The 17,538-nt window shown below is 44.3% G+C and overlaps 1 protein-coding gene across 16 annotated transcripts in view; it reads right to left on the bottom strand.

Annotated features, from left to right (window-relative positions):
- CUNH2orf76 (chromosome unknown C2orf76 homolog) overlaps positions 1-17,538 on the bottom strand; it is a 90,561-nt gene that overhangs the window by 68,213 nt on the left and 4,810 nt on the right. For 11 of the 16 annotated variants that reach the window (XM_008841399.3, XM_029567507.1, XM_017800197.2 and 8 more), the window contains one exon: positions 13,526-13,616. The exons of 3 other annotated variants lie outside the window; for them this stretch is intronic. In XM_008841399.3, coding sequence (XP_008839621.1) covers positions 13,526-13,612 — 87 coding nt within the window. In that variant the 5' untranslated portion in view covers positions 13,613-13,616. Of the gene's footprint in view, positions 1-7,165; positions 7,216-13,525; positions 13,617-17,538 lie in introns of those variants that run through there. 2 more of the 16 variants (XM_008841402.3, XM_008841400.3) reach the window with 2 other exon arrangements.

Here is a 17,538-nt window from a genome sequence, read left to right as displayed (position 1 = left end):
CGCGCATTCATACACACACAAATAAAAACAATACAATAAATCTTAAAGTTGAGTAAAATAAAAGCTATTATTTACAAAGCTATTAGAATAGCTAAAATTAAAGGAACAATTACAAACATTGAACAAATTAGGTGTCTCATTCATTGCTGCTACAACTACTCTGGAAATACAGCAGTTTCTTACAAAATTAAGAATATTTGTCATATGACCCAGAAATTTCATTCTTCAGCATTTATGCCAGAGAAATGAAACTTAATGTATTAATTATTTTTTGTGTTGTGACAAAATGCCTGGCAAAAGCCACTTAAGGAAGGGTTTCTTCTGGCTCACAGTCTGAGTCTGTAGTCCATCATGGTTGGGAAGGCATGGTGGCAGGAGAGTGAGGCAGCTGGACATGTTGCAGTCACAGTCAGGAAGCAGAGAGAACACTGGTGGTTACCTCACTTTCTCCTTTTTATTCAGCCCTGGACCCCAGCCCAGGGAACTGTGCCACCTACATCTGGGGTTGGATCATCCTACTTCAGTTAACATGTTCATAGACACACCCAAAGGTGTGCTTCCATGGTGACTCTAAATCAATTCAAGTTGATGACAAACATTAAATAGCACACCTGTGTGGCATCAAAACCTGTATATGAATACTCATAGCATATCCATTTGTGATAGCTCCACCTAAAAAAACCCAAATGTCCTTCAACACATGACTGGTTAGCAACTTCTAGTAATAAGAAGGAATAATGTTTGGTTTTTGTTTGCTTTCTCTTTTTGTTTTCTGAGACAGGGCCCCACTTAGAGACTAAGCTGGCCACAGTCTCCAAAGCACTGAGATGGCAACCATTCACCACCACACCCATCGAGGAATAAGCTATTGATGCACCAAATATTTGGATAGATTCCAAAGGACTTAAGCTGAGTGGGGGAAAAAAAGCCACTCATAATAGCTTACATACCACATAATTACCTTTGACTTCTGTCCTACTTACTTTCTATTGCTGTGATAACAACACACAACAAAACCAACTTGGGGAGAAAAGGATTTATTTGGCTTATATCTCCTGGGTCACAATTCATCAATGAAGGAGTCAGGCGGAAATCCAGGGCAGAAACCCAGAGGCAGGAACTGAAGCACAGACCATGGAGGAAAGCTGCTTACTCCTCTGGCCTGTGCTCAGCCTGCTTTCTTACACTATCCAGGACCACTTGCCCAGGGGTGGCACCACCTACAGTGGGCTTGGTCCTCCCACATCACTCAACAATCAAGAAAATGCCTCACAGACATGCCCACTGGCCAATCAATAGAGGAAATTCCCCTATTGAGGCTCCCTCTTCCCTGCTGTGCCAAGCTGACAACAGAAGCTATCCAGCACATCTTTCTTAAAACAAAATTACAAAAATAAAGAACAGATTACTGCCACCAGGCTAATCAAGGAGAGGTGGCTGTAAAAGGGGAGCATAAGGCATCTTGTGATGGAATAATCTAGATCCCTTTCATGTACTGGAGTTCAATGGAGTTCTAGGCAAGCATTCTACCACTGAGCTGCTTTTTCCCTAGCCTCGAATGAACATGCTTGCAAAGCAAGTGCTCTATCGACTGTGCCATCTCTCCAGCTCCTGTTCTCGTTCTTATCAGATTTATATATTTATTGTATGAGTGAGGGTGCACGCTTGCCACAGCACACACATGGAGGTCAGAGGACAACTTGCACGAGTCAGTTCTCTCTTTCCAACATGTGGATCCCAGCAGCAGGTTTACCCACTGAGCAATCTCACCAGTCCATGTTTCAGTTCTTGACTGCAATGCTATTCACACTTGCCTACACATGTAATAAACTGCATAACATTAAATGCATGCACACACAGGTGTGTCTAGATATACATATACAGTTGCATATAAAACTAGTGAAATCTGAACTGATACCATATATTGTGCCATGTTCAGTTCTCTGGCTGATAGTGGACTACATTCAAGCTAGGAACCACTACTGGGGGAAACTGGGTGAGAGGTGTAAATATGTATGAAGTGGAAATAAGAATTCTCAGAAGTTTGTAGGACAGAGAGTCTGGTGGGGAACAACATGGAACATGGAACTCTGTCTCAAAAACAAGGTGGAAGGGGCTGAAAAGATGGTTCAGTGGTTAAAAGCATTCTTAGCACCCATGATAGATAGCTCACAACAACCTGTAACTTCAGCTCCAGGGGATCCAATGCCCTCTTCAGGTCTTGGTGTATACATATATACCTACACATGCGCATGCATGCATGCACACACACAAAACACAAAATTAAAGATAAAATAAATTTTCTCGGCCCTCCATATGCTCATCACTGCATACATGTACCTCCACTCACACACATGAACATACATACACACACACACACACACACACACCATAAATATACACACACAAAGAAAAATAACTACATGCCCTAGATTGATAAGCATGAATAGAGACTGCTGTGGTTCAGGCATGGGTTGTGTCCTTTGAAGTTGTGTGTTGGAAACTTGGTCCCCAAGTGTGGTGGTGTGGAGGGATGGTGGGGGTTTTGAAAGGTGGGACCTCATCTGTAGCGGTAACTTAGTGCAGAGCTGAGCTTGGTCTACAGGAGGCCCTGGCTCAGTTCCTAGCAACACATGGTGATGCTCCTGTTACTGCAGTCGCAGCAAATGAATCCAAACAGGATTCGGCAGTTGAGGCAGCAGAAGCAAGTCACATGCCTGGAAGGAGTCCAAACTTGTCTGCAATGGCACTGAGGCCTTCTATGCTCCCCCACCCTAACTCTCCGATGCCATTCATCACCATCACCATTTCACACATCCCTCCAGCTGCAATAACAAGATGACTTTCCCAGACTGTCACCAAACCTTCACCACACCCTTCCATCTTCAATCTCTTTGGCCTTCAATTATGGTACCCTTCAAGACTCAGGCCAGAGACTGTCTCCCGGGGGACACCTTCAAAGCAGCTCTGCCTCCCCAGGTTGAGCTTTGACCCTGTCTCTCCTACCATGGAAGCCCCCTGTTGAGAGAATTTGCCTCACTGGCTCATTGCCAAAAAGCACACTACATGGTTTCTTTCTACTAGACCCAGCAACTTGAGCTGCATGAGGTACAGTAAAACTGATAAATGGGACTAAGGGCAGCCTGGATCCTTTTCCTAAGGATACACCAGCATAGCAATGCTCTACTAAAGGCATAGGCCAGGAAAGGTTTAAGGGCTGGGAGTGGAGCTTAGTAGTACAGTGCCCTCATGCTTCAAAAGAAGACAGAAAGGGAAGGGTAGGGGAAAGAAGGGAGAAAAGGAAGAAGGGAGAGCAGGAGGAAGGTATGAGGGTAGGAAGACAGAAAGGGAAGGAAGGAAGGAAAGAAAGAATAAATGGAGGGAGAGAGGAATGGAGGAAGAGAGAGAGGGAGGCGAGGGAAGGAAAGAAGATGAAAAGAAAAACTTATTTCCAAATATGAAAATTTTTCTAAAATGAAAATTAATATTAAAATATCTATAAAGCATAACATCTGACAGCAATTCAAGTCTGTCTGTATTACAGGCAGTTCAGTTTAATGTGAGATGCGGGGGCACACCCTATATACAGGCCATAGGGTAGGGCTTTAAAAAGTGAGAGTGCCCAGGGCTTAAGGAAGGTCTTAAATCTCCCCACCTATAAAACCTGCCCTGGCTGGTGTGTTTTGGAGCTCCCAGTTCTATGACAGCCACATCCGTGAAGCCCAGCCCTCAGCAACCCCTCCAGGATCCTTCCTGGGAACTGAGGCACTGGCCCAGATGCCAGCAATTTGGGGGTTTAGAGCCCCTATAGCTGAGATGGTCCACCATTTTCCGATTCTCTGAGCCTATGGTAGAAATTCAGAAATCAAGGAAAGCAGGGAAAGGCTGCCACAACCTGGGACTGTGCAACATCCCAAGCTGGCTCCTTTCCCCTGGCAGCATTCCCAGCCCAGAAGCCAGAAACCCAGTGAGGCTGGCTCACAAGGCAAGAAACCAGCACTACAGGTAAAACCTTGGAGCCTGGATGCCCATAAATATGAAACATGCATGCTCATATCACACTTGGCTGTGAACTTCATACTGATCTCTATCAGCTCAAGAAAACATTTAACTACAGTTGATTCTAGCTCCTCATAGTAGTTCTGGTCTATGAAGTAGGCAGTTGATGGTGAGTTAGCAAATCCAGAACCATTTCTAAGAGAATTTATGGGGTTAGGTTCCTGGGAACCTCCGGTGCTAACAATTTTGTCAAGAGATCAAGATATACACTCTTATTGTGTATGCTTCTGTTAGAAGACACTGTTACACTGTTGATTAGTTAGCACTGAATTCACAGATGACAATACTGCAACTGTGGGTGAAGCCATCTAACCCTTCTGTTTTCTCTGTAAGGTATGCTGCAACCTGACTGCACTAGGAACATGCAACCACCCTTCAGCTCTACACCTGGGGGCATTATATATGGCAAAAATGTCCCACAAAAGCAAAAGATGGGGCCAGCAAAGATGGCTCAGTGGGTGGAAGCATTTGCCTTGAAAGCCTGATAACCTCCATTCAATTTCCAGAATTCTAGTAAAGGTGGAAGGGAAGAACCGACTCCACAAAGTTGTCCTCTGGCCTCCACATGCATACCATGGCACACATGTTCCCCCATAATAATAGATTTTTAATTTAAAACAAAGAATCAACAGATGGGGCTGTGAAGAGAGCTAGATCGGTAAAATACCTGTCTTGGTAGCACATTAAAAAGCCAGCATAGGAGTCAGTGGTTAAAGGAACTTGCCACCAAGCTGCTGACCTGAGTTCAGTTCCAGGTGGATCCCTGGAAACCCTGGCCTACTTGGCAAAGTTCCAGATCAGTAAGAGCCCCTGCCTCAAACAAAGGCAGAAGGCAGCGGAGGAGTACCATTCAAGGTTGTCTTCTTACCTCTAGTCACACATGCCCCAGGTATACATGTACCCCACCACACACACACACACACACACACACACACACACACACACACCCTCTGGAGTCAGCATATCAGAGAAAACATGCAGCATTAGAATTTGTGAGTCTGACATATTTTACTTAACATAATCACCTCCAGTTCCATCCATTTTCTTGCAAATGTCATAATCTCACGTTCTTTATTGTTGAATAAAACTCTACTGTACATATGAACTACATTTTCCTATCTATTCATCTACTGACAGGCATCTAGGCTGGTTCCATTTCTTAGCTACTGTGAATAGTGTGGCAATAGACATGAGTGTGCCGGTATCTCTGTGGGATGTTGATTTGGAGCCCTTTAGGTACATATTCAAGTATGGTATAGCTGGGTGAGTCTATTTTTAGTTCCTTGAGACCCCTCCATACTGATGTCCATAGAGGCTGCACAAGTTTACACTCCACTAGCAGTGAATAAGGGTTTCTTGTTCCCCACATCCTCACCAGCATTGTCATTGACTTCTTGATGGCAGCCATTTTGACTGGAGAAAGATGGAACCTTGGTTCTCTCTCTCCAACTCCTGTTGTCTGCCTCTGCCTCCCAAGGGCTAGGATTAAAGATATGTGCCACCATGCTCAGTAAAAGGGAATTATTTTGAAAACCTCAACTATTTTATAAAGTTATACCTATTCTCTCAATTTGAGTATTAAAAAAGTCAAATTTTCCATATATAGCATTTGCTTTAAAGATGGTACTATGTGGAAAAGGTACATTTTTAAAAAGTATAGTTTACAAACAAACAAACAAAAATCACATATATATTGCCCTAAAGACTTAGTTTTCCTCTAGATTTGGGGATCATTAATATAAGTTTTAAAGTTCACTGTTTTCTTTAAATTTTTATTATATTTTATTTATTTATTTGGAGGGGTACCATAAGTGTCCATGTGGAGGTCAGGAGGCAACTTGAAAGGTCAGTCTTCTCCCTCCACTATGTGGGTCCCAGGATCAAACTCAAGTTGTCAGGCTTGGTGTCAAGTGCTTTAACCCACTGAGCCATCTCACCAGTCAGGCAGCTAATTTGGGTTGTCGATTTGATTAAGAAACACCCAGGAGATTATCAAGGCACAACTCTGGGCATGCCTGTGAGGGTGTTTGCAGAGACAATTAGATCAGGAGGACTCTGACCTAAGGAAAAGATCAGTCTCTTGATGGCCTCACAGTACAATGCACAGTGGGAGGCAGTGAAAGGGAGGAGGTGGGGCCTGATTGGAGAAAGTAGATTACTGGGCTTGTTCTTGAAGATTATGTCTGCCCTAACCTCCTCCTGTATCCCCTTCTCTGCTTCCTGTCCCCTATAATGTGAGCCACTCTGTTATACCCTCCCTGCCATGATGACATGAACCCCCTTAAACTGTAAGTTCAAATAAACCTTTCCTCCTTGAACTTTTTCTCTTATGTATTTTGGTCACAAGAAACACATAAGGAACATAGTAACAAAACAAGCACAGATGATCAGGCATAAAAGGTGAAAGATGGGCAGGGAAGATACCTCAGGTGGTAAAGCACTTGCCGTACTAGCATGAGGACCTGAGCTTAATCCCTGGTACCCACATGGTGGAAGTAAAGAAGTGACTACCAGAAGTTGTCTTCTGACTTTCCACACATGCTGTGGCATGACAACCCTCCTAAACATACACACACACACACACACACACACACACACACACACACACAAATAAATGTAATAAAAAGTATAGAATATAAAAAATAATAACATAAAACTAACATACGGAAAACTAGGATCATGTAAAAACTAAACATTTGAAAATGTTTTTCCCTTTTTCTTTAGTTGTCTTACATACTATAAACCAAGGTACCATTATTCGGTTTGATCATCTTTCCATAGACATGAAACTTTTTTTTTTTTGTCTTTTTTTTTGAGGCAGGGTCCCCATGTAGCCCCAGCTGTCCTGGAACTCATTATGTAGACAACGCTGGCCTTGAACTCATAGAGATCTGTCTGCCTCTGCTTCCCAAGTGCTGGGATTAAAGGCATGCGCCACCACGTCTGAGACATAAAACTTTAGACACTTCTAACATGTTAATTTAAGAATGCTTGGGGACTGGAGAGATGGCTCAGTAATTAAGAACACTGTCTATAACTCCAGTTCCAGGGGATCCGACACCCTCTTCTGGCCTCTGTGGGCACTGTACATGTGTGGTACACTTACATACATGCAGGCAGGACTGGAAAGATGACTCAGTAGTAAAGAGCGTATATTGCTCTTGCAAAGTTTAAGCCCCAGCATCCACATCAGGTGGCTTACAACTCCAGCTCCAGGAAATCCAACATTCTCTTCTGACTCATGTACATAAACTCTAAAGCAGATATACACATATACACATAATTAAAAATAAAATAAATCTTAAAATAAGAATGCTTTTAAAGTTGAGATCATTTTTGGACAGGTTACAAAAAAACCCTCTCCATCTATTGGTGTTTAAGTAACGTGGCAGGTTCAAAATTATGAGCTGAATCAGACAACTCACACATGTTCGTTCCCCCATGCTGCCTCCACTTACTACATGGTGACCTTAGCAGCTGAGGATGCATCATTGTCAATGCCAAATAAATAAATAATCTGAGATCTCTGTTCACACCTCAAGAACATCACCTGCTGACATCAACACCTATAGTGCCACAGGTGTGCCTTGGCCATGACCTTCCATCTGGAGCAAATGTACAAAACAATCACTTGTTTTCCTTGCTGGAGGCATCTAGACTCAAAATTATCCAAGATAGGTGAGTTTTCCAGGTTCAGAAGACAGAACATATTGTACACGCTCCTTTGTGTGTGTGTATATGTGTGTGGAAGGGGTGTACACAAATGCTCATGTAGGTACACGCATGTATATGTGTTTATACATATGTGTGGAGCATGTCTTCCTCAATCATTCTCCACTGTATGAGACAGAATCTCTCAATGAACTTGGTCCTCACTGATTTGGCTAGACTGGGCTGGCCAGTTAGCTCTCAGAATCCACCTGTGTCTGCCTCCTCAGTGCTGGGATTAACACATCTCTCTGTGGCTTGTTCTCTACGTGGATGCTGGGAATCTGAACTTGGGTCCTTAATGCTTGTACAAGAAGCACTGTGCTGATGAGTCATCTCCCCAAGTTGCTACACTTTCCTTCTTCAACAAGGCAGTACACAGTACATGAATCTGATTTCCCTTGAGGGGAATCCCCCTACCATATGTTGGGTCTCTCATACTTTCTGCAAGCATTCTAAGCAGAGGTGATGGGTGCTCCTGTTCTAAGCCATCTTTCAAGGATATGTGTCCCCTGAACAGCCCAGCAGGACAGAGTCAGGATCTCCCACCAGCACAGAGGGCAGGCCTGGTTACTCTCTGGTAAAATATAGTATATCCCTCTGGGGGAAGTTGTTCTTGGACTTCTATAAAGGTTTTAGATTACCTAAATTTGGAGTTCTACAGATGTGACACAAAAACATATGTGTAGGTTGCAACTGCTGAACCACCCTGTCCTGACCCCTGGGATTTGTGGACAAGAGGAACTAACATGCTGGTTGCTGTGCCATGAATCACAAAGTCCTTCATCTCTGACCTAAGAGTCTCATGCATCTCCTGTCAACATCAAGATTGAGATCGCTTCACTGGGCAAGGGATATAGCTCAGTTGGCAGAGGATTTGCATGCATTAATTTATTGTTCCCTGATTCTTGTCTATGGATATGGCTTCAAGTCCCTACCACCTTGACTGCCCCTCAACGACAGACCACAACTTGAAATTATGAGCTAAAATAAACCCATTCTTCCCTAAGTTGCCTTTGTCAAGGTATGTTATCACAGAAACAGAAATTGAAACTAAGACAATGGCTCAGGTGGCAGTTTGCTATACAAGCACAAAGATATGAGTTTGAGCCCCAGAACTTTGTAAAAGTGCAAGGTGTGGTGCCATGTGCTTGCAATCCTAGAGCTGGGGAGTTCAAGACAGGTGGGTCCCTGGGGCTCACTGATTGGCCAGCCTAGCCTGCTTGCCAAGTTCCAGGGCATTGACTCTGTCTCAAAAAAAAAAAAAAAAAAAAATGGTGGAAGGGGCCCAAGGAACAACACCCAAGATCATCTTCTGACCTACACATGTACATGCATACAAGTGCAGGCATACCTGTATACATGTGCACCCCCTCCACACACACAAACACCAAACACACAAAGATTTAGATTATCTAATTGTAAGGTGCTCCAACTTTGATAGAAATTCACTGCACCAGTGGTACTCATGAGCTGTTTCCCACCATTTTAGAACTCCAGGAACTGGTATAAGCAAAGCTTGCTAAAGCAGAGAGGGCAGCCATTAGCCTAAGGTAGATTCTGTAATCAGAGCTCTGAGGTAAGCAACCAGGAAATTAGCATGGCAATATTTCATGCAACATAACAAACAGCAAAAGATAACCCTCAAGGCAGTCAAGTAATGCCCCATTCCCTATACCCTAATAAGACAGTTACCTCACTATAGCCAATCAGATAGCTTTTCTACTTGTTTCTGCATCTGAGTTGTAAAAGCTTATATTGAGCTGTAGCTCAGTTGGCAGAGTGCTTGCCTAGAATGCATAAAGCCCCGAGTTCCATTGCTAGCGCTGCATAAACCAGGGAAGATGGTACATGGCTGTAATTCTAGCACTTGGGAGATGGAGGGAGGAGGATTAAAATTCAAGTTGGAGGCTAGCCTAGGCTATGTGAGACCTTAGCTCAAACAGTAACAATAATAATAATAATAATAAAAATCCCAAAAAGGAGTCATCAGGGTTGAGTGTGGGGATGGGAAGGGTATCCCCTTGGAGAGTACTAAGACATTTTCTGCTGGACAGACCATGCATCTCTTCCTCCTGGGCTAGGATGCTGGCTTAAGTGCCTGTATCGATGAAGCCATACAAGTGAAATCCACACTCTCAAGTTCTCCAATATACTTGATAAGAGGCACAGGGATACTGTGGTCCACCCTTAGTGATCTTCTTCTTGCTGTGTAGCCCAGGCTGGCCTGGAATTCTAGATCCTCATGCCTCAGCCTCCTGGGAGCTAGGATTACAGGTGTGTCACCATGCCCAGCAAAGCAGCTGCTTTAAGATAGTACCCATGATCCCACAGGTCAGGAGTACAGTCTGGGCTCAGAAGGTATGGATGCTTAGACCTTGACTGGGAAGGATCCTGGTCAGGGTTCCCACTGCAGTTGCTGACCTGGGCTACTGTACATGGACTGTCTGACACCTGCTGACCTGGGCTACAGCACACAGGCTATCCAATGCCTCTCTTCTTCACAGCATACCTTTGGGACTCAGCCCTATGACATACTCAGATTCAATTAAGAGGGTTTCATTAAGAGGCACAATTGGTCAGCTTTCCCATTACTATAACAAATACCTGAGACAGTCAACATATAAAGAAAAAATATATTGCTTTATCTCACAGATTAAAAGGTTTCAGCCCTTGATCTGTTGACTCTGCTGCCTCAGGCCTCTGATGGCACAAGATGGCAGGAATGTGTGGCAGAGCAGAACCATTCATCTCAAGGTCAGGGAGCAAAAGAAAAAGGAGGAGACCAAAGTTCCACAGTTTCCTTAAAGGGCATACCCCCTCAATAAGCCCCATGTCTCCAAAGGTTCTACTACCTCTCAACAGCATCATCTGGGGACAATGCCTCTAACATATGGGCTTTTAAGAGATGCCCAAGGGGCTGGAAAGATGGCTCAGCAGTTAAGAGGGCTTGCTTCTCTTTCAGAGGACCTGGGTTCAGTTCCCAGCACCCACATCAAGTGGCTCACAATTGTATCTAACTCTAGCTCCAGGTGATCCTCTGGTATCTGCAGGCACTGCACTCACTTGCACGCCCCCCACATACACATAATTTAAATTTTTTAAATATATATTTTTAAAAAGAGATGCTCAAAGGCCAGGCACTTTTAATCCCAGCACTTGGGAGGCAAAGGCAAGTGGATCTCTGTGAGCCCAAGGCCAGCCTGATCTACATAGCGAGTTCCAGCTGGGGCTATAGGGAAACCCTGTCTCAAAGAGAAAGAGAGAGAGAGAGAGAGAGAGAGAGAGAGAGAGACTCAAAATCCAAACCACAGAGAAAGAAACTGGCATGTCCCAGTGGACTGGATCATCCATGCCAATCCAATGTGCTGTTGCTTCCACAGCCAGATACACAGTACAAAGGGGGTTGTGCAGATGCTTGCCCTGCCCAACCCATGGTGCCAGCTGGGCCTCTCCCACTCTCCCAGTCTGGAGAGATGCTAGCAGGACAAACTTCCTGCCATCTGTCACCAGTGGGTGGCCAGGATTTAAGGGGTTGATCCAACTTTGCTGTCCCAAGTGCCTATTATATGCAATGATGAGCCATAGGCTCCTGACTCACAAGAAGCAGTCTCACTGTGCTAGGATCTCATCCCTGTCAGCAAAATTTGGAGGTTACACCACCATTTGGGGGGATGGTTAATATTGAATGCCAACTTGACAAGACTCTAGAATCACCTAGGAAATAAACCTCTGGGAATGTCTGTGAGAAAGTTTCAAGATTACATTAATTGAGATGGGAACGTCCACCCTAAATGTGGTCAGCACTGTTTCACAAACTGGGGTCCTTGACTGAGCACCAGGATTCATCTCTCTGCTTCCTGACTGTGGACACAATGTGACCAGCTGCCTTACACTCCTGCCACCAGGCCTCCTCAGCCATCATGGACTCAAAATGTGAGCCAAAATAAATCCTTCCTCTCTTTCCTCAGGTATTTTGTCATAGCAACAGGAAAAGTAACCAGTGGACACACCAAGTTTCTTGGGACTACGTAAATGGCCTCAGAAGGCCCAGTCCCTTTGAACATCAAGAAAAAAATGGCTGATTCTTCATCCTCTCACCACCAAAAAAGAAGCCTGACACACTGCTGGATTTTTTTTTTTTTTTTCAATTGGAGTCAGTGGCTCACTACGTAGCTCAGGCTGGCCTTGAACTCACAATCCTCTGGCCTCAGCCTCCCAAGTGCTAGGATTATAGGCATACAAGAATGGAAATGGATATGTTCCCTTGACTCAGTGGGAGGAATTGCATTCTGAAATCTACCTGCCAATGTGCTAGGATCAAGGGGAGAGGGCTCTGGGAAGTAACTGGGTCATGACAGCAGTAGCCTTGTGAATGAGATCACAGCCTTGAAAGAGAGGCCTAGGAGGCTAGGGAGAAGGTGTGGAGAGTCAGAGCTTGCCACACAAAAATGAGAACCAGAATTCGGATCCCTAGAACCCACATAAATGTTGGTGGGCATGGCAGTTGCTGCAATTCCAGCACTTAAAAGGTAGACACAGAGGATACCTGGAGCAAGATGGCTAGCCAGGCAGGCCAATCAGTGAGCTCTGGGTACAAGTGAGAAACCCTGCCTTAACAAATGAGGTGGAGAATGACCCAGGAAGACACACAATGTCAACCTCTAGCCTACACACAATATGCACACACTGGTGCCTCTGAGTCCTGGCTTGCCCCTCTGCCACATGAGGACACAGAAGGTATCATCTACGAAGCAGAAAGCAGGTACTCACCAGACACTAGCTGCCACAGCCATGATCACAGCCTCCAGAATGGTGAGAAATAAACTACTGTTGTTTACAAGCCTCCCTGCCTCTGGTGTTTTCTCATAGCAACCTGCGCAGACTAAGATATGAGGAGAACCCTAATCCAACAAGATTAAACAGGCACTTGTAAAAAACACCACATGAAGACCAAAAAAAAAAAAAAACAAACAACAAACAAACAAACAAAAAAAAAAAACGTTTTTGAAAACAAGAGCCCCTAGTAACCCCAACTGGCCTGACAACCATAGGCTGTGAGATCAAGGTCAGTCTGGTCTATATAGCAAGTAGGCCAGCTGGAGCTACAGGGAAACAAACAAACAAACAAAAAAAAAAGACGTTTTGTGAGACAGAGTCTCCCTGTAGCCCCAGCTGGCCTGGAACTCACAGAGATCAGCCTGCTTCTGCTTCTGCTTCCTGAGGTATGAGCCACCAAAACAGAGAATGTAAATAATGTGCCTCTAAACCAAATGCTGGAGGCCATTAGAAGGTAGGAGACAGGCACAAGACAGGTTCTCCCTCAGAAGCCTTGGAAGGCCCCAACACTGCTTGTCCTAGTTAGCTTAACTGTCAACTTGACCCAGCCTAGAGTCACCTGAGAAGGGAGTCTCTACTGATCAGATTGGCCTATAGGCATGTCTGGAGTTTGGGGAGGGGGATCATCTTGTTTGTTAATTAATGTAAGATGGCCCAGCCCATGGTGAGCAGTACCATCCCTTGGGCAGGTGATCCTGGGTTGTATAAAAATGCTAGCTAAGCACTGGCCTGTGAGTCAATAAGCAGCATTCCTCCAAGGTTTCTGCTTCAAGTTTCTGCTTGAGTTCCTGCCCTGACTTCCCTCAGTGATGAACTGACCTGTAAGCTAAAATAAACCCTTTCCCTTCTTCCTAGGTTGCTCTTGGTCAGAGTGCTTTAGTCACAGCAACAGAAAGGAAGATATGACAGTACCCAATACCTTATTCCATAAGCATGGGCTTGAAAGCTCTGAGACGGTGGAGTTCTGCTGTTTTAAGCCATTCTGCCAGTGGAGCTTTGTTCCCATAGTCCTAGGAAACAGACGCAAATGCCAAATTGGAACGATACAAGTGAAAGGGGCTCTGGATGGGAACAAGCTGCAGAAGAGGAGGCACGAACAGCAGGATTGTTTTCAGTGCATGTGTGCACGCATGTGCACATGTGTGAACATTTGTAGGGGCCAGAGTACAACATCACATGTCATCCTCAGGACTGCTATCCACCTCCTCTGGGACAGGCCAAGTAGGCTAGGCTGGCTGGCCACAGATCTCCAGGGATCTGCCTGTCTCCACCTACCCAGTGTTGGGATTACAGTGCATGCCACCACATCTGGCTTTTTTATATACATTCTGGGGAATCGAACTCAGGTCCTCCCAACTAACCCACCCTCCTAGTCCCTGAATAACAGTTTTAATATTATATTTCTTTGTTTAAGCTCAAACTTTTTTTTTTTTTGTCTTTTTGAAACAGGGTCTCCCTGTAGCTCCACCTGGCCTGGAACTCCCTATATAGACCAGGCTGGCCTTGAACTCACAGAGATCCACCTGCTTCTGCCTCCCAAGTACTGGGATTAAAGGCATGCACCACCACGCCCTGCTAACTTTCACCTTTTTTAAGTAACCTAATTATTCAAATAAGACTACCAACTCTCCCTCAAAATTATGTAATCTCTTAGTCTATCAATCCATGCTAAAAAGCAGTTAACTAATTATAAATGGTGTCAATAAAGGCCACACAAAGGCCACCAAGGTGGTTCAGACTTGAAACTGCCAAACTTGAACCTGAGTTCGATCGACATCAGAGAAGGAGAGCTGACTCCCACAAAGTGTCCTCTGACCTTCTCATATGCACTGTGCCATATGCATGCAGTATATGCATGAGTGAGGATGTGCACACATGCAAACGCACACACACACACACACATATGCAAATAAATGAAATGTAAAAAGAAAAAAAAGAAATACCACATGAGGTGACATGCTCAGCAAGTAAAGCACCTTCAGGACAAGCATGAGTATCTCGGTTTGATTCCCTAACATCCACATAAAAACTGGGTGTAGTAGAACCTATAATTCCAGCGCTGGGGTAAATGAGACATGAAGATCTCTGGAGCCTGTTGGGCAGACAATCTAGGTGAAACAGTGAGCTCCAGATTGAGTGAGAGATCCTGTCTCAAAAACAAAGTGAAAAGTGACAGAGGAAGACAGCCAGCGACAATGTCTACCTGGGCATGCATATGCACACATTTATTTTCATGTATGTGTGTGTGCTCGAGTGTACTGTGCAGGTACCTGTAGAGGCCAGAAAAGGGCATCAGATGTCCTGGAACTGCCCAATGTGGGAGCTGAGAACTGAGCCTGGATCCTCTGTGAGAAGAACTCAACCACTGAGCTCTCTTCAGGCCAGCCAGGGTTATATAATGAGACCCTGTCTCAAAAAAAAAAAGAAGGAAAGAAAGAAAAAAGGGAAAAGCGGAAAAGCCAGGTTCCTTTTACTCAGTTCCAGGACTCATGAAAGAACAGGAGCAAACTATTTGCTTTTGTTATTATTGTCTGTTTCAGGCTTCTGTGTTAAGAAATCATACTCCTGGTGGTATGACAGCTACCTAGCAAACCAAACACAAGCATAGGTTCATATGCTCATCCATAATTCTCAAAACTCCAGCAAAGTGAGGACAGTCACCCCCCCCCCCGATTTCACGGATGAGGACAGCAAGTGTAAATTACGGTAAAGACTGCTCATTGAATAGCAGAGCAAAGGGTAAATATGTAACACCCAACTTCCAATCAGAGCAAACACTACTGCACTAAGAAAGTATCTGATCTGCTATAAACAACTGGTTTCACTGGGGCAATCAGAAAGTGCTGCTAGGAGAGGTCAACTCCACATTTTATTTTGGCAGTACTCAAGGCAGGAAGAGTGATGTGTCTGATAAACTATTTCTACAGGGAAATACTAAAAAAAATGTGCATTTTTAACAAAATCTAATGTCTGTCATTGAAACTCATATCCAGTGGGCAAACCAGTAAGTAGCTAACCACCTTGATTCTTTTTTATTTCCTTCTATTTTTTTTAAAGTGTGTGTGTGTGCGCAAGCATGCACACAGGTGTGCAGGCATGGCACAGTGCACCAGCAGAGGTCAGAGGACAACCTTGGGTGTCAATCCTCACCTTCACCCTCTTTGAAACTGGGTCTCGTTTGCTGCTGTGTACACCAGGCTATCTGGACCATGAGCTTCTGGGGCTCTGTCTCTTCTTCCCATCTCTCTCCCCATAGGAGTGCTAGGATTACAGATGTGCACTGAGTCCAGCTGTTACACAGATTCCGGGTACTGGAACTCCTCACCCTTGCACTGCAAGTGTTTCACCCACTGAGCAGTGTCCACAGCCCACCCAGGATTCTTAAGAATGTCCTACTGATAAGAATAGGAGGTAGGAATTGACTAGGAAGTTAGGGTAAAAAGACCCCAAAGAAATGTAGCCAGTTTCTTGGCTAAAAGTCAAAATGTCATTGGGCCTGTTAGCAACATACTCTGTTCCAAAGGCCAAAACTGTCAAAAAGTATTTGAGAGCTTGTATCTAATCCTTAAAAGATTTTAGGGTTACCTCTTCAGAGGTGGGAATGTTGGAGGGGAGGGAGCGGGCATGGATTTGATCAAAACACCTTATATACATGTATGAAATTCTCAATAAAGTTTTTGTAAAATTTTAAAAAAAAATGTCCTACTGGAAGCCTCAGTGACCTTCTACCTTGTGACCTAGCTTTCCAATAACCACATTAGCACTAAGGTTTCACTAAAGAGAGCAGCTCAGGGAGAATTCATTGAACTTTAAAATTTACACCTGGGAGTGGGGGCAAGATAGCTCCACAGGTACTTGTCTCCAAGTCTGATGACCTGAGTTTGATCCAAGACCCACATGATGGAAAAAGAGAACCAACTCCTGCAAGTTGTTCTCTGACTCCCATGTGTATGTCCACACACGTATACATGCATGTAAAATAAAGCGTAGTAACAAAAATAATCTTTAAAAGAAAAGATTTACACAGGAGTTACAAATTCAGGATCCAATGTACTTTATAGAAATAATTTTTCAAACTGCTATTTATTATTTTTGTTTGTTTGGTAGGTTTTGTGTTGTTTCATTTTTTGAGACAGTCTTGCTATGTACCCAAGCCTAGCCTCAATGTTGAGATACTCTGGCCTCATCTTTCCAAGTGCTAGGATTACAGGTGTCCCCACCATGCCTAGAAATAAGCTTCAGGGCTGAGAGCATGGCTCAGCGGTTAAGAGCGCTCACTGCTTAGCCTTAAGATTTGCTCTTAACATAAGATTGAAAGGTAGAGGGAGAAAGGCAGACAGACTAGGGGCCTGAGGACCTGACGCATGACAGGGTGATGGGTTAGTTTCCTGGGGCTTCCTGGGTCTCAGACATGGAGCTGAGAAAATCACCAACCACAGAAACACAAACAGGTGAAGAAAAAAAAGAGAAAACCTGGGGTCTGGAGAGATGCCCCAACAGTTAAGAACACATGCTACAGAGGACCTGAGTTTGGTTCCCAACACCCATGTAGGACAGCTCACAATCTCCTGTAACGACCGCTCCAGGGAATCTAACACCCTCTTCTGGCCTTTGTAAGCACCCACAAACACATGTGCACATATAGTTACGTAGACCCAAACATGCATAACTAAACTAAAAATAATTTTAAACACACACACACATCATACACAAACACACTAATAAAAATTTTAAAATAAAATAAAAAAATGGAGAGATGACTCAGCAGTTAAGAACACTTGCTGCTCTTCCAGAGGACCTGAGTTTGGTTCCCAGCACCTATACTGGGTGGCGCCCAACTGCCTGTAAGTCCAGGTCCACGGGCTCTGACATCCTCTTCTAGCCTCCATGGACACCTGCACACACAGCATACACTCACACAGACACATAATC

This window comes from Nannospalax galili, unplaced genomic scaffold, assembly GCF_000622305.1.
Source record: "Nannospalax galili isolate Female #2095 unplaced genomic scaffold, S.galili_v1.0 scaffold779, whole genome shotgun sequence".
Lineage (NCBI taxonomy): Eukaryota > Metazoa > Chordata > Mammalia > Rodentia > Spalacidae > Nannospalax > Nannospalax galili.
This window is presented reverse-complemented; position numbering and strand designations above follow the sequence as displayed.